Source organism: Gekko japonicus, unplaced genomic scaffold (assembly GCF_001447785.1).
Source record: "Gekko japonicus isolate JY-2015 unplaced genomic scaffold, Gekko_japonicus_V1.1 scaffold3262, whole genome shotgun sequence".
NCBI classification, from domain to species: Eukaryota; Metazoa; Chordata; class Lepidosauria; order Squamata; family Gekkonidae; genus Gekko; species Gekko japonicus.
Window position 1 is genome coordinate 118,503 of NW_015176076.1, and position 26,136 is coordinate 144,638.

The 26,136-nt window shown below is 43.4% G+C and overlaps 1 protein-coding gene across 1 annotated transcript in view; it reads right to left on the reverse strand.

Moving 5' to 3' along the window:
- Positions 1–26,136, reverse strand: part of HEATR6 (HEAT repeat containing 6) — a 53,489-nt gene that overhangs the window by 22,629 nt on the left and 4,724 nt on the right. The window contains exons 3-11 of the mRNA XM_015426721.1: positions 23,674–23,814; positions 22,740–22,855; positions 21,717–21,831; positions 15,664–15,765; positions 13,754–13,891; positions 12,045–12,322; positions 2,836–3,013; positions 2,397–2,603; positions 1,666–1,765 (exon numbers count right to left, since the gene is read on the reverse strand). Coding sequence (XP_015282207.1) covers positions 1,666–1,765; positions 2,397–2,603; positions 2,836–3,013; positions 12,045–12,322; positions 13,754–13,891; positions 15,664–15,765; positions 21,717–21,831; positions 22,740–22,855; positions 23,674–23,814 — 1,375 coding nt within the window. The remainder of the gene's footprint in view (positions 1–1,665; positions 1,766–2,396; positions 2,604–2,835; positions 3,014–12,044; positions 12,323–13,753; positions 13,892–15,663; positions 15,766–21,716; positions 21,832–22,739; positions 22,856–23,673; positions 23,815–26,136) is intronic.

Below are 26,136 nucleotides of genomic sequence, written 5' to 3' on the forward strand. Positions count from 1 at the left end.
GTGGTGGTGTTTGAATATCCTATAAGTCAGTGACCACCATATTACAGGCCATTCCTAACACAAGCTGTACATGAGTTACTTTAGTACTGGATTTAACCAATAAACACTTATCTTCTGAAGAAGCCTGAGTGTGTGGTGTTACCTGCCTAAAGTTCCTGACAACCACATGAGTGTGCCCACGTGAAAAACGAACCTTTACTAACTGTGACTAAAAGGATCTTCAGCCACATCTGTTTATTATAATCGTTTCCTATGAAAGGGACTATTTTGTACATTTTTTTAAAAATGCTGCATTTAGCCCGCTGAGAAAGGGTTGTGAGACAGGACTCGACGTTTACATGCCCTACAGCCACTAGATGGTGCAATCCAGACTGACTAACACGAGTCTCCCAGTTTGTGAACATAAAAGACACCACATTTTTCTGCTGCTCTCAGCCTTATACAGGACTTGCCTGTACCAGATTAGCGCTGGTTTTGGTTCCGCTGAATTGCTGGCTTTTCATATGCTGAAAGGGAGTCACTCCATTTTCTTCCTCCCTTGCAGGAGCCTCAGGCAAAAGTTTTCTTACACCTATCAGTGTAATCTTGGTCTCCCTTTTAAGAAATGGTGCAAAACACAAGAGACTGCTGGCTGAAATCACTTAAAGTGAACAATATATATATAATTATATAAAAATAATATTTAATGCCGAGTTCACTATCAGTTTAACTGGATGAAACCTAAGTATTCTTACAAGGAACAACACTAATGCAGAAAAATAAAGTCACAAAGGTACAGAGAAGTAAAGTCCCCAAAATTTCAATGTCTCTCACTCCTGTTGTATTATAATTTCATAGTCCAACCTGACAAGCATTCGTCATGGAGTGGACTCATATAGTTCCAGGAGGATCCAAATAATCTTGAAGTCCATAAGCCATAAACGATGCGTAGTCTGGATGCAAGCTGCCACTTTTCGAATAATTCTTTTTCAAAGCCAAAAGGCTATAGTGGGACCCGATCTCAGTAGTAACCCATACAGACATGAGTTTAATCAATCACAAAGGATCATGATGAAATTATATGAAATTATAATACAACAGGTGTGAGACACATTGAAATTCTTGGGACTTTACTTCTCTGTACCTTTGTAACTTAATTTTTCTGCATTAGTGTTGTTCCTTGTAAGAATACTTAGGTTTCATCCAGTTATACTGATAGTGAACTCGGCATTAAATATTATTATTGTTCACTTTAAGTGATTTCAGCCAGCAGTCTCTTCTGTTTTGCACCATTTCTTGTACGCTGGTTCCCCTCTGTTTTTTTGGTTTCTCCCTTTTAAGAATGCAAATTAGACTTTGGGCTCTGCAAACAAGCCCTGAAACATCCATTCCTCCCACATGGTTAAACATCCTGCCTGGTGCAGAGTGCTGGGGTACACATGCATACCTGCACCTAAGAACCCTTATTTCCCAGATGTATGTAAGGGGGTAAATGACCACTACATGCTATAGGTTGGCTGTGGGAAATAGCGTAACATCGATGTCTTCCTCAGCCATTGCAATGTGTTGGGCTGCCCGGGCGACCCTTCTAAAACGGGTATTTGAAAGTTTCCTCAACTGAAGTACATAAAAACGTTCATAGCAAAACTGGTGCACACACACACAGAACTCAAACTCTGCGCATACCTTTGTGTCTGATATATGGCTTGATCTGGTTCCATACTCTGGTCAGCAGCCCAGGCTTTAAGCGGCTGTACGGCACATTTGAGATCAGATTGGCCAGGCACTGTCAACATGCAAGAAACATTAAAGATATATTATTATTATTTTAATGTCAAGGTTTTTATCACCTACTGCCTTGGGAGGTTCACGGCAGAGTGGAGCTCACCACACCAAGACTGAATAATTTCCTGACCCAGAAGAGGCTCAAGCTGAATATCCAAATTTTGGGGAATCATCGACAGAAGGACGCTCCCAGGCAAAGGTTAACTTCTTAATTCTTTTCAGTAGGCTCATCTTACATCTAAATAAAGAGATTTGCTGGTTCCACTGATCTTGCAATGAATTCTGCAGCCCCACAAGCCAGTTCAGAGATGCAGCAGTTCCCATGTGAACACCACAAGGTTACGTAGGGCTGCTGGTGGACTTGAAACAAGGCCGGTTTCATTGTGGGAGTCTTGGCATTCACCTTTGCAGAAGCATCAGTGCACGAAAACTGTGGCCTTCATCCTCCTGAAGCACTCACATAGAGGTCTGCTGGTCTACATTTTTTAAAAAGAACTGCGACCTTGTATCCAAACAGTTGTACAGCCCCTCTCCAATACAATTCTCTGGTCCCATACGCTATACTGGCTCACTTGCAGGCAAACTAGTCGTCACTTGCAAAATGAACTCCTTTCTGCAGTCAACCAATTTACCTTGATTATCTGGGTGAGGGTCTGGGAAGAGGATTCAGCCACCAGGGCCAGCAACAGGCAGCGATGAAGCTCTCGGATGCTGGAAGCAACAGTAACTGAGAAGGGAGTGAAAGCCCTCCTGTGGTCATTGGCATCTTCAGCAACGGAAAGGAACTGCTTGGAGCCTTCCAAGATGGCCGAAAGGACTTGCAGAGCGCAAGCACGAGTCTGAAAGAAGGAAGAGATGTTTCAACTCGAGACAAAAACATGACTGGCAGAGAACATCAGGATGTGTCAGTGGGGAGAAAGAGGCCAAGAAAATCCTTTAACTGGTGTTATCAGGGTCTGGAAGAGATGACCTGCATGCAAAGCACACTGTCACTGTAACGAATCGATCAAGCTTTGAGGAGCCAAAAGTGAAAGAAGAAGAGCTCTCACTCCTGCCAGAAAATGCTCTTACCTTTGGAGAGGGGTCTTTTAAAGCAATAGTCATCAGTGACAGCGATTGCGGGCTTCCTATGCCAGGCGTGTCAGGTACAAATGCAGGCCAATAGCCATAGAGGACTTTCTTCTCTATTGACTTCACAGTGGAAAGGAAGCAGCTTAAAGCCGCTTGGCGGACTGTCGCTTGGAACGATCTTGCATCAAACAGAAAAATAGGAGACACTATTAAATAGGAGCTCAAACACAACCCAAAACAACAACACAGATCTGACCGATGTTGTAACTCTGAATACTTGTGTTGCTGCTGCCCTGGCACAAAATACTCAGTCCTGAGCAAAGAGAGACTAGACTGGAAAGTGTGGGCTGCAAGGAGGGGCTTGAAAAGAGGAGAGCAGCCTAGGTGCTCCAGAGTAAGGGACAAGGGTTAAGAATGGAAGCACAGCCCTACCGCCTCGTACCAAAGGCCCATCCAGGTCAATATCCCTGTTTTCCAACAGCGGCCACCCGGATGTCTTTGGGAAGTCCGTAACTAGGCAACAAAAATGGTGCAGCTGTCTGGCTGGTGGTGGCAGCTCTCTGTTTCCAGGACCAGGTTTTTCCCCAGCGCCATTATTTTTTCAGAAACTGAACCTGAGATCTTTCATCTATACAGCATGGGAGTGCTCACCCACTTGTGCCCCTCCTGAGTATCTGTGGCCATGAGACTAAACGTGAGATGCTGCATTTGCCTGGTTTGGCTCGCCCAGCACTGCCTAACTTTTAGCAGCTCTCACAGTTCAAAAAGCGGGAAAAGCCTTTTAACAGCAGCCACCTGTACAATCTACAGCATTAGACACATGCCAGGCACCAAGTCTCCTAGAAATTTCATTGTGGCACCTAGTACTTTTTAGCAAAGATTTTGTTGTAGCCTCTCTTGGCAAGTCTCAATGGAAGAGCAACGCTTATTTATTGTTTTGCATCTGAATATTTTGTTGTGTGACAAAAATGTGCATGAAGTTTTATACATTTATATGTAAATACAATTGTGTGCCATTCAGTGGTGATGGATGAATTCTGCAATGTTCTGACTGCAATGTTCAATTAAATGGAACTTTTAAAAAACAATAATTAAATTATGAGAAATCAGGGAGACGTTATGCTAGGGTCAGAAGTTATCTTATTGCTTTGGTAACAGCAACCAGGATTACCCATATTTTTAACACTTGTCATCTTCTATCTATATATATAAAAGAAAGTCCCCTCACCGTAAAATCAACGCCCAAGCCAAACCACTGGACCTAGAAACACGAAATTTGGGGAGAGCACTCCTATCGTGGCATAGGTGCTCGCTAAGAAGGGATTTTTAGAAATTCAACCCCTAAGGGGGTCAAAAGGGGTAAACTGTGCTACTCCCATTGATTCCTATGCGGCTGCCAAGCTGCTGCCTCCTTGCACCCCCCCACTCTCTGATTGGTCAGCTGCAGAGCTCAGTGTTCTGAGGTTTTAAAAAAAACATTTACAGGGGACTACAGAGAGCTAATGACAGTTGAGGAAATCAGGAGTGGCCAACTGCCTATGAGGTGAAGCAAAGCTGCTGGCCCAGACTCCCTATGGCTTCAAACATGCTCCCCCCTCCTACACCTGACAGGCAGTTGTCTGTCAAGTGCAGCAGCAGTTGCAGGGTGCTTAAAACCGCCCCAGCAGTAACGCCTTAGTGATCCCACCAGACCCGCCTCCACAGTAGCTTCTAATACTCCTCCCCCCACACACACACTGGACAGGCAGCTGCCTGTCAGGTGTAGGAGAGGAAGTGGGATGCTTTGCTCAGCTGGATTGTCTTAAAGCCACGAGCTGCCTGTCAGGTGTAGGAGAGGAGGTTGGATGCTTACAGCCGCCAGAAAGGTTTGCTCAGCAGGATTGCCTTAGCCCTGCTGCTGGCCCAGCCTCCCTGATGCCTTTAAACATAATCCCCCCCAAAACCAGACAGGCTGTCAGGTGTAGCAGTAGGACCAGGGTACTTTAATACATCAGGGACACTGTCCTAGCAGGATCACCTTAGCGATGCTGCTGGCCCAGCCTCTCTGATGGCTTCCAACATACTCCCCCCACCTCCTACAACTAACAGGCGGTTGTCTGTCAGGTGCAGCAGCGATTGCAGGGTGCTTAAAGCCATGAGGGAGCCCGCCCCAGCAGTCTACAGCAAGGTCCTTCAGTAGAGGAAAAAGAAAAGTACGTACGTCTCACTTCATTTTTTTTACATGCTATTTATTAATGTTTGTAACAAAACATAACCAACATAAACATGGATTCCTTAACATAATTTACATATGCGGTTGTCTGTCAGGTGCAGCAGCGATTGCAGGGTGCTTAAAGCCATGAGGGAGCCCGCCCCAGCAGTCTACAGCAAGGTCCTTCAGTAGAGGAAAAAGAAAAGTACGTACGTCTCACTTCATTTTTTTTACATGCTATTTATTAATGTTTGTAACAAAACATAACCAACATAAACATGGATTCCTTAACATAATTTACATATCTGCTATGAGCAACAATACCTTCCCTCCAATTTTTGAGCCTATCAATTAATCTAGACATTCTTCTGTAACCAACTATAAAGTTTTAACCAGATATTATCAAACACATCATCATCCTTCCCTTGGAGCTTCATTGTCAGATTATCCAATTCGGCTATTTCTGTAACTTTAACTATAAATTCCTCTCTAGACGGTATATCTTCCTGTTTCCAGTATTTTGCGAACAGGATCCTAGCTGCCGTGAGCAGATGCGTAATCAAGTGTACATCTGCCTTCTTTACATTATCAGGCATAATATTTAGCAGAAATATCTCTGGCTCATATGGAATTCTCAGCATAGTCATCTGAAAAATGATTCCGTAGATTTCTTTCCAGTACCTTTGTGATATTCTACACGACCACCAAGCATGGAAATAAGTCCCCTTTTCCATTTTGCACTTCCAGCATCTGTCCGACAGATTAGGGTAGCATCGAGCTAATACCGCTGGAGTTAAGTGCCATCGGTGAAATATTTTAAGAAGGTTTTCTTTCATCGAGGTTGCTTTCATCCTTCTCATATTTTGCCACATTTTTTCCCATTTGACCCATTTTATATTATGACCAATATTTCTGACCCAAGAAATCATTGTCGCTTTAACTTCTTCGTCTTGCATTTTTTTGTCCAACAGGAAATTGTAAAATTTTCGAATAAGTTTATCTCCCGCACCCATCAGTATCTTGTCAATTTCAGCATACTCAACATAGATACCTATCTGTTTATCTTTCCGATACCTAGATACAAGCTGATTCCTCTCCCACCAGGACAGTGAGATTCCTTGAACCCCAAGCTGATTCTAGACATCAAGTTTGGAATAGAAATAGCTTCCAGAGGGGCCACCCATGCCGGAATTTTTCTATAAAATAATTTCTTAATCTCCATCCAGATTTTTAGCAAGGCTTTTCTCAATAAATGATGATTAAAGTGAGTAGACATAGTCTAAGATTCCACATAAAGGCATGCCATCCTGTACCTAAATCATGCCCCTCAAGTTTTAAAATCCTTGAGTCTTTTAATTGGACCCAATCACAAATCCATATCATTGAGGCTGCCTGGTAATATAAGCGCCATTCAGGTAATGCTAAACCTCCCCTTTCTGTTTTTTCTTGGAGAAGTTTAAGTTTAACTCGTGATTTCTTCTTTTGCCATATAAAATCCCTTACCAATTTTTATAATTTCTTTATAAAAGTCAAGTTACCCAAAACCGGAATACTTTGAAACAAAAACAATACCCTTGGCAAAACATTCATCCCCATCAACGATAGTTGCAATTGTCCCCATTTATTCAAATTTTTCTTGATTTGTGCCAACAATTTATCGTAATTATCTTCATACAAAGAACTTAACCTGTTTGTCATATAAATACCTAAGTATTTGACCTTATTTGGGGCGTCAAATCCCGTCTTTTTTTGAAGGTCTAAAGTTTGTTGCCTGGTACAATTTTTCATCATAAGCTGGGTTTTGATCACATTGACCCTAAAACCTGCTAATGGACCAAACGCCTTTAACAGTTCCATTAACCTATCCACAGAGTCCAGTGGCTCCGTTAATATTATTGCTAAATCGTCTGCATACGCTTGTGTTTTATATTCTTCCCCTTTGACTTTAATTCCCCTTAAACACTTGTCCTTTCTTATGTTCTCCAGCAATACCTCCATGGTAAATATGAGAAGTAACGGAGATAAGGGACATCCTTGGTGTGTACCTTTAGAAATATTTAATTCAGTTGTCATTGTCTCCATTTATCAGAATTCTGGCGCTCTGTTTAGTGTAGATAGCTTCTATAGTATTGATAAAAGCTTCTCCACAACTAGATGTTCTTAGGTATTCAATCATAAAGTCCCAACTGATATTGTTGAACGCCTTCTCGGCGTCTAAAAACACTATTGCCAACTGTTTATCTGGATGTGCCTCCGCGTATTCCAAAGCGTTCATAATTATTCTTAAATTGTATCATCCCTGTCTATGAGGTAAAAAACCCGCCTGATCTCGGTGAATTATCTCAGCAAGTACTCTTCTTAACCACGCTGCTATAATTGTCACGAAGATCTTGTAGCCCACGCTCAGTAAAGAAATGGGACGATAATTCCGAATTTCTTTTGGGTCCGAATGTTTCTTATGTATCAGCGAGATTAGGGCCGAATTCCAGGAATCAGGGAGCGTTTTCTTTTGTGGGATCTCTTGTATCACCTGTTTAAATGGGGCTGTAAGCTCTTCTTCTAAAGTTGTACAGAATTCCGCCGGGAGTCCATCAGGACCTGGTGTTTTATTTCTTTTCTGTTTTCTGATAGCTTCCACTATTTCCTGGGTTAGAAATACCTGGTTTAGCAACTTTTGTTGAGTACTATCCAGTTTTTTCTTATATAGGTTTTCCCTCAGATACTTCTGAGTATCCTCTAGATCTGACACCTGTTTTCTATACAATTTTTCATAAAATTGTTTCATAATCTCTTTCAGGTCATGTGCGCAGCTTTTTTCCTCACTATGCTCATTACGTAGAACCCTAATATATCTCTTTTTTTCCTCACATCTTAATCTGTGTGCCAACCAACGTGTAGGTTTGTTTGAGTTTTCAAAGAAGTTTTGTCTTGTATATAAGACCTTCTTGGCAATTTCTTGATTTAATAGACAATTTAACTCATGCTGTAATATTTGGATTTTTACTCTAAGTTTATCTGGTGCTAAACTCTTCTTAGGCTCTTCTTCTTGTTTGTGGATTTGTTCTGACAGCTGGGTTTATTTTTTGATTCTCTATTTTTCTATTGTTTATACTTTGTCTAATGAAGATTCCCCATACAAAGGCCTTAAAAGTATCCCATATGATATTTATCGGCAAATCTACATGCTTATTAAACTTAAAAAATTCATTAATATCTTTCTTTGTTCTGTCCACAAAAACCTTATTTTTTAATAATGTATTATTTAGCTTCCAACGCGTTCTTTTGGGTATGTCTAGTATTGATACAGTAACCGGACAGTGGTCTGCGAAAGTCATCGGAAGAATATCCACATCCTCTATCATAGTAAGAAGTGAGGCGGAAATCCAGATCATGTCAATCCTAGACCATGATTTATGACGCCCTGAATAGAAGGTGTAATCTTTCTTCGTAGGATTTTTGAGTCTCCAAACATCTACAAGATTCCAGCCATCTGCCATCATCAAAAAGGAGCTTGGTAACTCGGAACCGGAGTACTTAATTGATTTTTTCTTTCTGTCTATTGTTTTATCAAACACTGCATTAAAATCACCTAACAAGCAGATTTCCTCCATTGTATATTTTGCTAGTATGTCCAGAATCCGATAAAAAATTCCTTTTGATCCTGATTTGGGGCATAAATATTAACTATTAGCAGTGTTTTAGCCCCTCTCTGAACGTTAACTATTAAAATCCTCCCATCTCCTGAGTCATAAACCAACTCTGGGTTTAAATAGTATTTCATATAAGTTACTAATCCTTTCTTCTTCTTTTTGGCCATTGAAATAAAAGCCACACCCAATTGTTTATTTTCTAAATGCTTTATTTGTGAAAGTTTAACATGTGTCTCTTGGAGACATACTATTTGCGGTTTGAGTTTTCCTATCTGGAGAGAAACCCTTTTTCTCTTTGAGGGGTTATTTAAGCCGTTCACATTAATCGATATTATATTTAATTTAATGTTCAGAACTGTTGTCATCTTGGTTTGTTTCAGACCTTAATTGGTGCCTCGTACGTACTTGCAGAGGGAGAAATTTTTCTTTCCTGTATCTCTTTCTAATTTTATATTGAGAAGTCCTATCTCTTTCACCCTCCGTTTGTTGATCTTTTTCCTCCAAGCTGCTATCTTCTGACTCCTGAATATTAAATTCCTGACCGTACTTACGAATAAATTCTTCATTTTTTACACTACAATCTTCTCCATTAGAATTCCTACAACAAATGTTACATTTCAGACTTTACATCATCAGTATTATAACTGGATTTACAGAAGTTAAATACCGTAGCGAAGCATGGGTATCAGGCTAGTAACTAATAAAATCATAAGAAACTATTAAAAGGATAGGATTACGTTTTGTGGCAGCGATACTTAGAAAATAGGAGTTGCTAAAATACAAAACCCTGGAGGCTCCAAAATTAATCTACTAAATTATAGGAGTGGCTCCTAGATGCAAGAAAAATTTGCAAAGATCTGGCATTGGATAACGATAATTCATGCATATACTGAAAAGACAAGTGTCACTGGAAAAGACAATAATGATAGGAAAAGTTGAAGGCAGTAGGAAAAGAGGAAGACACAACAGGAGAGGATTGACTCTATAAAGGAAGAAACAGCCCTCAGCAGTCTGCAAGACCTGAGCAAGGTTATCAAAGATAGGATGTTTTGGACGACATTAGTTCACAGGGTTGCCATTGAGTCAGAAGCAGCTAGACAGCACTTAGTACGCACACATACTGTAGATACACAGATCCTTGAAAATGCATTGTATTATTTAAATGTGACCAAGTTTGTCTACAAAAACTTTGCTATACATTTCTGCAGAGTTCAGTGTTTTCAGTGTTACAAGGTTTAACTTTATATTCACCCTATTGGCACTACTATGGTCATGAGACTATTCAAATAATACACTTCCTTTTGTTTGCTAAAATATTTATGTTCTCCATTTTTAATTTTTATATTGTCTTAACTCTCAGGTGGCAAAATCTAAGACATACATTCCAAGAAAGCTGAGGATATAGTAGTTTTCAGCACCCCCCCCCCATATTGGGTATATTCACAATTTTGCTTTTTGAAAACTAAGGCATTTATACTTGTAAATTCATCAATATGCCAAATTTTACAATTTTCAAGTGTAAGTTATAAATGATGCATTAATAGGTTTGATAAGAAAGGATTTCAAATTTTCCCAAGATTTCCATTTTTTTCAACCAGAGCCAGCTTCAAAATTTCTAGGCCAAATACAAGAACCTCTTAATCTGCTGAAAACTGCTCGCAGCTGGAGAAATACTTGGGTTAAACCCAACTAAATTCAGCAACCAATCCAAGAACTAGCACCATGTGCCATTACTTAAGACACCCTTCCCCTTCAGCTAGTGTGGACTTCCTCTGGGGTAGGTCCAGTCCTCCGGAATGGCCCACCAGAACAGGTGCGGCAGGCACCACCACTGGCCACACTCATCAGACAGACTGACTCCAGACGACATTTGTGAAGTATAAACTGCTTTGGCAGATTTGGCTGTTTTAGCACGGTGTATTGGTTTTTTTGACTCTGTGAATGGCTTTTTAATTTGCAGCTGAATGCTCATGATCTTTCTGTGTTCTTCTAGCTTTTGTTAGCTGCCATGCGTCTGAGAAGATAAAGTGGAGTCTAAATATTTTTAAATGAAATAAAATGATTTGCTTATATGCTGTGGCAGAATGGAGACCATCACCTCATTCCTGCGTCCCAACTGCTACTCCTGGTTCCTCTGAGGGGCTTCACTGTTCCCTGCCGGGGTCTCTCCCTCCTTTCTGCCGCTACCTGTCACAGCTTTTCTTTAAACTGCACCTCTGAGTATGCCGTTATCAGCTTTACCAAAACTTACAGAGAAGTCCCAGTTTAAAGGGCAAATCACTTCCTGGGCAACAGACACAAGAGGTTTACAATAGACTGTAAACCAGTTTACTGTGAAAATAAAACATAAAATATTGTAACATATATCAACATCTGTTTCAGCAACATGAATCGTAAGTTCAAACATACCCTCCTGGCTAAGCAACTCAGCCAGCTTGATTAACTGTAACAGATCTCGGGGATCTCCCAAATTTTAAACTGTTAACTGTCACCAGTTTGGCGTAGTGGTTAAGCGCGCAGACTCTAATCTGGGAGAACCAGGTTTGATTCCCCACTCCTCCACATGCAGCTGCTGGATGACCTTGGGCAAGCCATAGTTCTGTCAGAGCTGTTCTCTCAAGGACAGTCTTCGTGAGAGCTCTCTCAGCCCCGCCTACCTCCCAGGGTGTCTGTTGTGGGGAGGGGAAGGGAAAGGAGTTTGTAAGCCGCTCTGAGACTCTGAGTGAAGGGTGGGGTATAAATCCAACCTCTTCTCTTCTTCTTCTTCTAAATCTTGTAAAAACAAAAGCTTCCTTTGTGCTAACTTTCCAGGCTTCAGCCAGTACACTCCTGGATTTTTACTCACTCCCTCGTCTTCATCACTCCTGCTGGCCTCAGCCCTCAACTGCCCTCCTCCAACAGCCAACTGCAGCTTCTTCTCACTAAGATTCTATAAGGGAGGGGGAATTCTCTAACTGAATGGAGGAGGGCTACACGTTCCACCAATCATATGCCAGTTGACTTCCAATCAACAGACTCCTGGTTTTTCATCTTAGCATCCCTCCTAAATATATGCATTCAAAACTCAAAACACCTATTTAACGCCCTAACTCCTGTCTAAAAATGTGTTAACAGTAATCTCTTTCTTTCTCACAAGCACATCGGTACCAAGAACACGTTACAAGGTGCAGAGAATAGGCAGAGACAAGACTAATGGGCATACCTATTAACACTGCAATCTGTATTGCTCTGGTATATTCCTCGTGAAAACTTCAGTAAACATTAGAACTGCCCACGCACAGAACTGGTGTTGGGTGCTAAGCAAGCAACAGACTCTGACGACACAAACCCAAGTGCTGGGAGGCCTTCACCTGTTTGCAGCCACAAACCTGGTTTTGCTCTGCATTCCACACTCAGCATCAGAATACTCGGAGTCGCTGCTGCTGATTCTTTTCCAGCCCGGTGTGTGCAAAGAAAGATGATCCTTCATGGCTACTGCCCGTGCCTCATCCAGAGAGAGCCTCTGCACATCTGGACCAGGATTCTCCTGTGAATCTTCAGATAACGTGGGTTTCTCGCTTCCTCCACTGCATTCCTCATCTTCTTTGGGCTCCCCCTCCTGCTTCCCCTTCTTTTGCTTTGCCTTGGATTTTTTCCTTCTGCTATGCTGGATGGAGTAAAAATGAACAAATGAAATCTCCTACAGAAAGAGGCAATGCAACATTAAGAATTACATGCTGAGGTCTACCAGATCACTTGAAAAAAGCGACTGAATACAGCACTTTGCTTGGACATTTTAAAGCCAGGTGTACCCAACTTACTCTAAGCTTCTGGATACAGTTTAAGGTGCTCTTCCCGATTTATGAAGCTCTAAATAACATAAAGGGAGTCTCTTGTTAATGATGCTATCCATATAAAAGGTTTGATAATAACTCCATATATTCATTTCAGCCAGTTCCAAAGCGCTTTCCTGAAGCACTCAGCACATTTGCTCAGCTACTTTGAAAGCAAATAAAGCAAATCAGCATTATTACCATAACTCTGAGGATGGGGACTGCTTGCCCCAGGCGGAAAGCAACAGATGGGTGGCAGCTAGTGTTCCCTCTAAGCTGAGTTAGGGTGAGCTAGCTCACAGTTTTTTAGCCTTCGGCTGGCACATTTTGTCATAGGAAAGATGGCTCCGGAGCAGACTACTTTCTGCAGCAGACAAATCACAACTTTAATGCCGGTAGCTCACAAAGTAGAATTTTTGCTCACAAGACCCCACACCATTGTGGGAGCTCCATTTCTGATTTCACGCTGGGCTTTTGAAAGTGTGTGTGTGGGGGGTGCATGGCTCTGAGCTTACAGGTATCTCTGAGGCTCACTGCTACTTGAGGGACGAGAGCTGGCCTTCTCCCCTCCCAGTCCCCTTGCAGAGGAGGGACAGGGCAGGTGGCACTAAACGGCCAACGAAGCCAACCCGGTGATTGTCCCCCTTAGCCTCTCCACATTACAACAGTGAGAGAACGTAGTTGGCCCGGGCTTACTCAGTGTGCTCAGGGTTGAAGCAGGGCTTGAGCCAGAAATGTCTCATTTACATGCACCACTCCAGCACAAATTCCTTTTACAAGAAAGAACTGAAAATAAAGTGTTCTTGTAAACAGAGTTTTGACAGAGTGACAGTTATTAATCGATATGATTATAGAGAAGCTCATGTTCAGAGCAGGGATCACTGCCTTTCCCTCTCCTACAGATACTATTCCCTTGCAATGACCCAGTGGATTCTGTCCTTGGAGCACAGTGGTTAGGGTGTCAGACCAGGGTATGGGAGACTCAGGCTCGAATCTCCACTTTCCCAGGAAAGCTCACTGGGTGACCTTGGGTCAATCACACACAGTCAGCACATCCTATCCCACAAGGTGGTTGTGCGAATAAAATAGAGAGAAGGAAAATTAGGTCAGCTGCTTTGGGCTCAAACTGGGGAGAAAGACAAAGGGTATAAAGGAAGCAGAGTTCAGCAACACACGCAAGTTCACCCCACTTGTTCTGGGTGCAGACTGTGGATAATCCCTAATGCTGAATAGATGGAAACAGGAAGACAATACAGAACACTTACCACTGGTGGCTTCAAGTTGCACACTTCAGACTTCTCTTGTTCAACCGGTGACCTGTTGTCATACTGAGGAAGCAGCGTTGGGTACAAGATAGCTGGCATTTCTAAGTTCACTCCAGGAAGCCCATGGAACACACACTTCTAAATCAGCAACAAAAACTTAATCGTTATAATGCCACATGTGCATGGCAGAGTGCAAGATTCAGCTGGTCCCGTTTACTGCAAAATGGCATGGCCATGTTTTACACACACACACACACACACACACACACACACACACACACACCCTCCATCACCCCAAGGTGACATCAGTGAGGCCAGAATAAGCTGAGAACTCATAAATATTGTCAGGATTTATCCAAGTAGGTCCAAAGGAACCTGTGTGAGAACTGTGTAATGCAGTGGTTAGAGTACTGGACGAGGATCGGGGAGACCTGGGTTCCAATCCCCACTCTGCTGTGAACGCTTGCTGGGAGACACAAAAGTCACAAACTTTTAGCCTACCCCACCTCGCAGGGCTGTTGTATGGATTAAATGGAAGCCACCTGAGATCCCCATGTGGACTTTAAATGAAGTCAAAATAAATAAAAATCATTGTCATGTTGGCCCATCTGTGCTGATAAGAGGAATAACATAGTGGCAGCAACAGTACTGCACAGAATCACAGTGTGGGAAGTGACTTGGGGCTCATTTAGTCCATCCTGCAACAGGAGGGGTTTGGAGTCTGAAAATGATGCTCCTGGACTTAGAAAAGTGTTATTTCAAGCCCCCGCGACTAAAAAGCACACCCTTCAGGAAGTCACTGCAGGGCTGAGTGTATCTCTGAAGAGTTATTGTAGGGCTGCGCAAATCCACAGGAGCACACAAAAAGTACACAACATGACAGAATTCACTTTCCAGTAAATGTCAGTTTTTAAAAAGGAAGTTTCTAAATTTTATGCTTATGCAGATATGATTGCATTTGCATGGGCAATGCCTGCATAAGTCTCATATGGATGCAAGGGGCACTGTATGATCGCCAGTGGTTAGGGATTGCGCTCCAATGCTAGTCCAACACGCTAACTACTACACAACTTTGGCTCAATCATTTCCCGCTCCACCAAGAGAAAATTACTTCTAAAAGACAAAGGAAGTTCAAAATCAGGTCTGCTTCAGGCTGAATGCAATATGTGCCCCGCTGCGCAGGTCTGCATTCGGGGGGGAAATTAAGCCTGCAGCAAAACCCACAATTCACAAAAGCATTTGAACCTCCACTAGGGTAAACTGTGAGGAGCTTACTGTACTGAAAGATGGCTCCAAAGTATTACTGCCCCCATTGAGTTTAGCTGGTATTAATTCATGGATGGTATTAATTCTATCGATGGTTGTTCGCCGCACGGCCTACATAGAACCTGCATGTTTAGAGGCAACGTACTACTGAACAGCAGCTGTGAGGAATACCGAAGGGAAAGGGCTACTGCCCATGCTTAGTCTGCGGGCTTCCCAAAAGCATGATTAGGGCGGACATTGTGAGAAACAGGATGCAGAACTGGGTGGAGGTTTCTGTTGTATGCTGCTGAGCTACTAGGTGACCAACAGTGCGGCTCACACATGTCCTGCAGGTAGGAAAGGGCACAGATCGCTGCTGACGTCTCCAGCCGAAAGGACCTCATAGAACCGACTGGAGACATTAGACAGCCTCCACCAGTCAGATGCACCTCTGCTCCAGTCCAGAAGGGCTTACTCTTTAAGAAGACTACGAGGCAGGAGATCTGGGAAAGGGCAGGCCCTATCAGGCAGGGAAGTCTTCCCACCAAGTTTATTGTGCCACAGCCATTAAAGTGTTTTAACTAATAGCAGCAGCAGTCATAACAGCCTTTGACGGTCCCCTCAGAGAGTGCCAGGAAGACCTCCAGGTTAAAGACAGGTGTCACCTTTAACACAGCAAGCAGGGACCCAAGTTGATCGGGTTGCATCAGCTTCAGCTCCCCACCATTTAAGAGCGACTGGATACCTTTCAACGCGTTCTGCAACAACTGGAGGGGGAGAAACAAATTAGCTGTGCTTCATTACCATCCTTCAAGGTCACAGCATTGCAGCATGCTACCTAATTAGCATTAAGCACTTAGGCAATTAGAATCCCAAAGCAAAGATTTCCTCCAATAAACAGAAGCGAGAAGATTTCTACACCATCTCGCCCATCAGGGATGGCACAATTCGCAAGCTGTTTTAGCCCAAGAATCACCTTTGGCTCATGGAGGGAGGAGTTTGCATGAAAGCTCTGGAGGTCTCCTCCCAGGGAGATCCATCTGTTCCCTTCTGTCGCGGTTTCCCACCAGCAGTAGAATTAATATTATGTTTTCTATGCATTTTAACTCTTTTTTTTTATTGCTCCAATTATGTGTGGTTGGGAGGGGGAGGGTTTTTTTAATGGTTTTAAAATTTAAATCATAGAATCACACAGAGTTGGAAGGGGCCATATAGGCCATCTAGTCCAACGCCCTGCTCAATGCAGGATCAGCCTAGAGCATCCTGGACAAGTCCTTGTCTAGCCGCTTCATGAAGACTGCCAGTGAGGGGGAGCTCACTGGCAAGACACTGACCAAGAATACCTCACCTCAAAAAGAATACCAAACCTCAAAAAGGATATTATAGCATTAGAAAAAGTGCATCAAAGGGCTACTAAAATGATAAAAAGGTTGGAACACTTTCCCTATGAAGAAAGGTTGAAGCGCTTGGGGCTCTTTAGCTTGGAGAAACGACGGCTGAGGGGGTGACATGATTGAGGTTTACAAGATTATGCATGGGATAGAGCAGGTAGAGAAAGAAGTACTTTTCTCCCTTTCTCACAATACAAGAACTCCTTGTGGGCACTCCATGAAATTGCTGAGCGGTTGGGTTAGAACAGATAAAAGGAAGTACTTCTTCACCCAAAGAGTGATTAACACATGGAATTCACTGCCACAGAAGGTGGTGGTAGCTACAAGCATGGACGGCTTCAAGAGGGAATTGGATCAACATATGGAGCAGAGGTCCATCAGTGGCTATTAGCCGCAAGGAGATAGATAGGAACTCTCAGTCTGGGGCAAGTGATGCTCTGTATTCATGGTGCCGGGGGGGGGGGTCAACAGTGGGAGGGCTTCTAGTGTCCTGGCCCCACTGCTGGACCACCTGATGGCCCCTGGTATTCCTGGCCACTGTGTGACAGAGTGTTGGACTGGATGGGCCATTGGCCTGACCTAACACTGGCCTCTCTTATGTTCTTATGTTTTAAATTGTTAACCACCCTGGTAGCCCTTGTACAGGCAGAAAGGCATGATACAAATTCTGTAAATAAATAAAATCAATTTTAAAGAGTCCTCTTCCACCAAGAGACTGACCATGAATAGACAGCGCTAAAGAGAGAGCAGCCTACTACTTAAGAAATCCCAGGGGAACTTAAATGGAGAGTACTTTGAGGAAGCCGGGTCAGGCCTCAGCCACATGTCCATGACTCTCCTTTTGCTTGCGGCCTCTCCCTTCACAGCATGCTATGAGCCCTTACAGGCTGACGTGTGCTTGTGCTTACATGAAGCTAGTCCAAACAGCTGTCTGAGAGGTGGATGTTCACCCCAGGCACCACTCATCTGAACTGACATCTCTTGCGTGCCCTCTCATAGACAGCAGTTGAAAGAACAGGGAAGATAAGCCGCAGGAAATGCTCAAGGAGGAAAAAGTCCAGCCGGCAATCCCACCTTCACTGTGCACTCAAATCTTGGTCCATCTTAGTTGTTTCTGACAAACTACAGAAGATCGAGAAAATCCAGAGAGTAGTGAATGCTTGTTTTCAGGAAGTGAATGCTTCTGCCCCTGTTAAGAAGGCCTCAAACAGCAACTTTAGGTTAAAAATCATGGGATCTCCAAGATAAGGGTAATTACTAGCCTATCTTAGCAAAGAAAGATAGCAAAGTAACAGCGTTCCGTGCGCCTTGGTGTTTAGTCATGCCGGCCACATGACCACGGAAACGTCTTCAGACAGCGCTGGCTCTTCAGCTTTGAAACGGAGATGAGCACCGCAACCCTAGAGTCGGATTTGACTGGCTTTCGAGCAAGGGAACCTTTATCTTTTACTTAGCAAAGATATCAATCAAGGCCCAGGGTTTATCTAGACGGGTATCAGTCTGGCTGCAGGCTTAGCGCCGGCAGGGCCAGACAAGATCTTATGGTGTATGTGCACTCTATTTTAGAGCTGAAGTCATCTATTTAAAAATGCTACAAGGGCCCAATCCTGACTGAGCCTCCAGCACAGTGAGACCAGGTGGTCTCGTTCCCCGAACCCACTCCTGCACATTTTGAAGTGCCAAAATGGGCTGTTTTGCTGTGATCCTGCCATGCTGAATCCTGATCAGGCCCTCCTGGCATTTTTAAATGGCCACGTTCAGCTCTGAAATGGAATCAGCATCCATGGGTTGGACCTGTGGACACCGTAATGTCCAGTTTGACCCTGAGGCAGCCTTGATCACTCTAGTGGACACCTGTTGTAACCTATGGCCATTTATACGCCACACCCTTGCCTTAGGTTTTGAGCCAAAGTCTTTTGATAATTGATTTGCAGGTGATTTAAATCACAGTAAAGGCCAAATTGCTTTAATGCCCTTCTAAGGCCTACTGGCTATGCATGCTTGCGCCAGATTCTTAGCTGCAAGCCTACAAAATCTGCAAAGAACACATTAAGGAGTGATATAGATAATTATTGAGCCTTTTGAAGTTCTTAATTTTTGAAAGTCTAAAAGTTTTGTCTTCTTAAAAAGATACTTGTATTTTAAATTTTTTATCTATTTCCAATTTAATGGCTGTGTACCTAGAGTATGGTTTCCAACTATGTTTATAACTGATTTGTGCTAGTTATGTACCAAAATAAACTGGACTGACTGACTCTAGTGGACAGACAACCTATGCAGAGACACAAGACAGGGGATATCAGGTTTTTATTGTTATCTGGGACCTGGCTTCCTTGTCTAGTTATTTCTAAGCTGGTCTGTTTTTTATGTTGTTTTGCAGCTGCTCTTCGGTTCTGAATATATTTCCTGTTGCCATTGACAACTTCAACGATCTGTGTGGAAGGATATACATTTTAAGAGAAACAGGACTTGATTGGGGCTCTGTTCCCTGGGAACACAGGACGAGGCAGGGGCATGTGCTGCCTAGAGAAATGCGCGCCATGAAGACAGCCAGCAAGAGGAGGGATTCTAAGCAAGCAGAGCTCAGTCGCTTTCCATATGGTCTGTGCAATATATTAAACACATCTCTGTAACACATTAATATCCCAAAAGAATGAACACACTTAGTATTTACAAAGGCATCCAAGTCTGGTCACCTGGAAGAAATTCTGACTTTTGACCAGGTTAGTGATTATTCACAACTAGTAGCAAAGCCCGTTGTAGAAGCAATACAATGAGCTCTAGAAAGTAGCTTACAGGCCTCTCTCTGTGCCACGCATTTCCACTGGCCTCAGCCACGGAGTGCTGTCCCAAGTTGCTGAGCCAGCACTGGCCTCGGCCTTGCCCTCCTCCTTGGCCGCCTTCTCCACCATGGCGTCGGGCTGCGGGAAGTGCATAGAAGAACTCAATCTAGATCCAGCTTGCACTCTGTCCCGCTGGAAAGGGGGCTGCAGCCGCCTCGATTTCTGATAGGAACTTGGTGCGGGCAGCCAGCAGCTCTCGTGCCCTCGAATTGGCGGGGGGGGGGGAGACCCGTGGATGCCCAGGGTGGTGGCACACCACACGGCAGGGCGCATTAGCACGACACTGAGGCTGAGGCGCTGGCTGCCCCTTCTGTGGGCGGGACTCCAACAACGCAGCCACTGGATTGGCACACCGTTGAAGTGACAGGTCAGCCAGCCAAATGCTGTGGGAGCGTGTGAAACGTTCACCCCAAAACAGAATTATATATAAAGAGAGATGTGCTCTAGTTAACTTATTTTAAGAAATTTACATCCAGTCCTTCAACTATAGGACTGGAAGGTAGCTAATGTCACTCGCATCTTTAAAAAGGGTTCCAGAGGAGATCCGGGAAATTACAGGCCAGTCAGTCTGACGTCGATACTGGGTAAATTGGTGGAAACCATTATTAAGGAAAGAATTAGTAGGCACATAGATGAACAAAACCTATTGAGGCAGACTCAGCATGGGTTCTGTAAGAGAAGATCTTGTCTCACAAACCTGTTAATGTTCTTTGAGGGGGTGAACAAACATGTGGACAAGGGGGATCCAATAGATATTGTTTACCTTGACTTCCAGAAAGCTTTTGATAAAGTTCCTCATCAAAGGCTCCTAAGTAAGCTCAAAAATCATGGGATAAAAGGACAAGTCCTTTTATGGATCAAAAACTGGCTAATTAACAGAAAACAGAGAGTGAGTATAAATGGGCAATTTTCTCAGTGGAGGGTGGTAAGCAGTGGGGTACCGCAGGGATCAGTACTTGGTCCACTGCTTTTTAACTTGTTCATTAATGATTTGGAGATGGGAGTAAGCAGTGAAGTGGCTAAATTTGCGGATGATACAAAGTTGTTCAAGGTGGTGAAAACCAGTGAGGATTGTGAGGCACTCCAAAGGGATCTGTCAAAGATGGGCAAGTGGGCGTCAACATGGCAAATGGGGTTCAATGTGGCCAAGTGCAAGGTGATGCACATTGGAGCCAAAAATCCTAAATATAAATACACATTGATGGGGTCTGAACTGGCAGAGACTGAGCAAGAGAGAGATCTTGGAGTTGTAGTGGATAACTCACTGAAAATGTCGAGACAGTGTGTGACTGCAATAAAGAAGGCCAATGCTATGCTGGGGATTATTAGGAAGGGTATTGAAAACAGATCAGCCAATATAATAATGCCCCTATATAAATCAATGGTGAGACCTCATTTGGAATACTGTGTGCAGTTCTGGGCACCACACCTTAAAAAGGATATTATAGCTTTGGAAAAAGTGCAGAAAAGGGCAACTCGAATGATAAAAGGGTTGGAACACTTTCCCTATGAGGAAAGGTTAAAGCGCTTAGGGCTCTTTAGCTTGGAGAAAAGACGACTGAGGGGTGACATGATCGAGGTTTATAAGATTATGCATGGGAAAGAGCAGGTAAAGAAAGAGGTACTTTTCTCCCTTTCTCACAATACAAGAACTCGTGGGCACTCCATGAAACTGCAGAGCGGTCGGGTTAGAACGGATAAAAGGAAGTACTTCTTCACCCAAAGAGTGATTAACACATCTGTCTTCTTGGTGCTTGGGGGGGGGGTCAACAGTAGGAGGGCTTCTAATGTCCTGGCCCCACTGGTGGACCTCCTGATGGCACCTGGTATTTCTGGCCACTGTGTGACACAGACTGTTGGACTGGATGGGCCTTTGGCCTGATCCAACATTGGATCTTATGTTCTTATATAGAAGTATGCAAGGCAATGTAGCAAAATCAGGTCTAAAATTAAAAACCACTAATACACACTATCAGCATGGTGCAGTGGTTAAGGGGTCACACTAGGATCTAGGTTTGAATTTCAACTCTGTTATGGAAGCTTGCTATGTGACCGTGGGCCAATCACACACTCAGCCTCACCTACAAAAGGTTACGGCCGTGGTGAGGATAAAAATGGAGGAAACAACAGCAGTGTAAACCACTTTGGGTCCCCCATTACAGAAAAAGGCAGAGTATAAACGAAGTAAGGAAATAAAAGTTCAGCAAACAAAACCAGCAATAAAGCATGGCAAAAACATTTAAAATATCAAACTGCAAAAGGCAGGATGAATAAAAACATTGTTTAACTGGGTATTTGAATGGGGGAAAGGGCAAGTGGGCTAGTATACCACTCAGCTTTGCTCTGGTTTGCCAGTGAGCCATCCTCAGAGAGTGGAAGGTTTCAGAGGAGAGGACCATGACCTTAAGAACTGCGCATATTCCTAAAGTAAGGAGCACAGGGACCCAACAACTCTCCTCCCCAGAGGGTCCGACTTAAACCTACCATGCAAAAGATGATCTCATCCACACCAGGTCCTTTTGAAGACTGTAACACGTTGAGGAATGTGCGAAAGCAGATCTCTTTGTAAGGTTCCTCTAGATACAGCTGTCCAGGTACACTAAAACAAGTACACCCAAATCAGAGCCATAGAGATTACTGCAAAAAAACAACAACACCCATATGCACCCCGTAGTAAATGGCTTGCATGCCATCAAATAATTCAGATATGTGTGTAGGGGAGAGTCACTTAAGTTTAGAGCACTCAGTGTTCCAGATGTGAAAGAAACAAGGCAGCAAAATGTCAAAAGTTGTGAAAGGGGGGGGGGGAGATGGAATACAAAAAGTCATCCAGACCATTGTTTCTCAAGTTCTTATACTTAACCTTGCTTCTAAGTGCTCAAAGAATTTACCATAAGCAATCACTCTACAAGGAAAAAAATGTGGACCAAAATGCAACACGGCCATTACTTCGGCTGCAACCTGTAATCAATTTTATCAGTAGATCATTCAACATACACTTGAGTTGACTAATTGCAGAGAGAAAATATGAATGGGAAGCTTTCAGGTATGGGAACAAGGAATGAAAAGGAAAACAGAATCTGGAATACAAACAAATGAGTTCAACATTGTTATAAAATCAATGAGTGGTAGCTTCTAGCAATTTTAGGTTGTGATTTACAGGGCAATACAGTGCAGAGTTACTCCAACATAAGCCTGTTGAAATGATTGGATATAGACTGGAGTAGTTCTTAGTAGGACTGCACTGTTTAATCAAAAGGCAGATAACTGTAGCTGACAGTTCTATGAATTCATATATAAAACATGGACTGCAGAGCAATGTACAGTTAATTGTAAGTAAATGCCACTGAAATGAATGCTACTTCCAAGTCAGCATGTTTAGTACTCCACAGTAAACGTACACGTGAGTTTACAATTAATTTCAACAGCCCTTACAGTCCAAGAGTTAACATGGTATAACAATATGAAGTCAAAGTACCTCAACTACCCCCCCCCCCCCAGCTGTACCTGAGGCACAAGTTTGCCAGGCTGTGCACGGCGGCTCTCTTGAGCTCGGCATCAGGCTGAGATGCGCTGCTGAATTGTACCAGAAGTCCATTTTCCCCCAACAAATCCGGAAGGTACTAAAATAAACCAGCAACAGTCACAATGCAGATCTGGGATCTCTTCACGTGCTGGAAGGATCATGCAGTAAATTCTCCGCTAATTTTATAAAACAAAACTCCTGAAGCATGGAGCATGCAAGGTAAATACAGCAGGCAAGTGTGCCATCTCACAGGGAAAAGCCCCAGATAATTGAGCAAAACGTACGTAATACTTCCCAGTCACTCTCCTTATCTATAACAGATTTAGGCTGCAATCCTAACCATGCTTACTAAGGAGCACACTCCACCAAGCTCTGTGGGACTGACTCCTGAGTGAACATGCTTAGGAGTACACAGACTACCATGTTTCCCACTTGCACAAATCATGGACCAAACATGGGAAGGGCTTTTGCCATTGCAGCATCAATGGACTATCTGAAGTGATCCATCAGCTTCACTTTCAGCAAGTTTTTTGCAGCTTTTTAAAACAAAAACAAAAAAACCATCCCATCTGACTGCAAGGAGGAGACAAGCACCAATTTATCTGAACCCAAACTTTCCATTGGTTGCAACAAACAGCCAGCGTCGCGCCACACAAATATGGGGGCTTGAGCAAATCCCTGTATTTGCATCATGATTCTGCCATCCCAAACAGCAGCACTCAAAAGGGCAATGCCAGCGAGGGCTGAAACACCACCCATTTTTTGCTACCCCATCTCAGCAATGACTGCCCAACAGCATATTTTGTGGCATTATAGGGACACACACATCAAGAACCACAATACTTATTAGCTGTAGCACTGAGACTCAAGAATAAGCTCCTAGAAAAACATTCGGAAAAGGGGACTCTAACCCACTTTTTGGCATTTGGGTCCATTGTTGTAGACGGAAGCTGCCAAGGCCTGCAGAATTTCCACATGTGTCCAAGAGCTGCACTGCTTCAGGGCAGAAATGAAATATGGTACAAGGAACTGCAGGCTCTCATCATCAACCGTAACCTGTAACCAGAGAAAGATCTGCTATTAAGATGATTTGTTATTATGTCTCGCCATCAGTTTATAATTTGGCACACTAGCACTTTATGATCGGTTTTTAGAAATGTATTGTTGTAATTGTTTTAAATTTTATATAAGCCGCCCTGAGCCGGGCTTGATGGGGAGGGCAGGGTATAAATTGAATAAATAATAAAATAATAAATAAATAAACATGGTTTTTAAGGCCAGGGAGCAGGGGAGCTCATCTCCAGTTTATCACAGTGTCAGGACAGGACCCTGCCCTGGTGCAATAAGGCAACCAAGCCATTACTTGGGTTTGGTCTCAGAAACTCCTCAACTAACACACACCATAAAGCAAAATAAAGCTTCATTAAAGAAATTCAGGGGAAAAGGTTTAAAGGAAGGCATGCAGTTCAGTGGCAGTAAAATACACAGAAAAACAAGAAAGCTAACTAGCTACCTCTTACTGGAGTCCTAGTACAGCACAGTTGGTTCTCGAAGCAAAGAGTCCTTGAGCATAATACAGATGTCTTCTTGGCCGCATGGAGTGGAAAGGGTAAAGGCTTAAAGGCAGATAACACCACTCCTCATTGACAACTTTTATATAAAACTGCAGGCCATAGACCTTCTCAACCAATCAATGGACAGTGTCCATGGAATCTTCCAGGCGAAAGCTAGTCCCCCTAGATCCACAGCTGAACTAAGTGAGCTTAATTAGCATGCCTGGATGGACGGACCTTGACAAATATCTGACTATGTGGGAGGCACCCAGCACCTGCAGTAAATCAGGGAACGATGTACATCAGTGAAGTAGCTTCAGCTGGAACAGACTAGAAAATTCTCTTAAAATGCACTTCGTCTGGACACACAGTGCAGTGTTTTGCTGACTAGATGCTGATACAGTTGGAGTCACTACACTTCACTAACTACAGGCTCCTACTCAAGCATAGGCCTGTATTAAAAAGCCTGGCATCAGTGCTTTTTGTAACGATCCAATGGGCAGCCAAATCCAAGTACTCGTGGCAGGAAAATACCTGCAATACTTCTGTAGGGTTCAGGGGTGTCCACATACCCCTTATCCTCAGAACACCCCCCCCCCCTTGACCTGGAGAGTTGAGGGCAGTTTGCAACACCAGGTTCCTCGACTACCTCCTCCTCTTCCTCTGTCCCCAGAGAGAGAGAAAAGCCATGCCACCTCACCAGTGTGCTTCTAAGCCCCTTGTCAGACCATTGCAGCAGACTACATGTGCACCATCAGCTTCCCCTAGAACCTCACAAGAACCAGCCGGTCTCATGGGACTCTCAGGCTGCCCCCACAGCCTCGTTCCCACCCTCATTCTCCTGGCCAGGATAAGCTGCTGACAGCTGTTGGTAGCAGCTGCATTAAGGACTTAAAAGGGAGCACACTGTGTTGCTGCGGCTGAAGCAGTCCTCCTTCCTGCCACTGTCATGGCGGGCTTCTGTTGCCCTCACGATGGGCTTTCTAGCAATCATCCCATGGTTCCAGGGCAATTCCATGGGGGAAAGTGAAACCACCATTTGGGGTGGGCCCACTTCCAAGGTATGCGCACATTTGCACAATATAGCCATGGCAGGGAGGGCCTACATAATGCATAGTATCCAAATGCATAGGGATTTTTTTTAAACACATTGTTCCAAATGAAATTTTAGTGCAACTACTGAAAAGTTAACATGGCTACAGAAGCAGCCAGTGCCTACTGAGTTTGCCAGTTCCTCCACTGAAAAGATAAAATCCTGGAGGAATACAACAACTGCCATCAGTTCAGTTAACCTTTATTGGCATTAAAATACCTTAAAAGAGGATTACTATAAAAAAAGAAATATACATTTTAAACCATATACAGCCATACGTATAGAGCCTAGCATTTTACCAACTGCATAATATTGCATAGTGTTGCACAAAACAATTACTCATTGGTAGTTTTCCCGACATAGCTTTATCGTTGATTGCAAAAACATGGCTACGTTCATTGATATTTCCGGAACAGAATCATTTAGAAGACGGTACACTTTTAAAGCATCAGGAAGGTTCATCATGTTGGCTAAGAGGATTTAAATATCTAAAATGTAAATCCACATAAAATTGACAATGCAGACAAACATGCAAAACAGTTTCAATGCATCCAGAGTTGCAATGGCAAAGTCTATCCGCATATACTATGTTATTATACCTCTCATGCAAGATTGCTGATAGTATTACATTGAATCTTGATAGAGAAAAGGCTCTACGCTGTTGCGGTGCTTGTATCCCGGATAGATATGGGGCCAATGGGCCTACCGTGAGGGGTATCTCAAAGCTCAGGG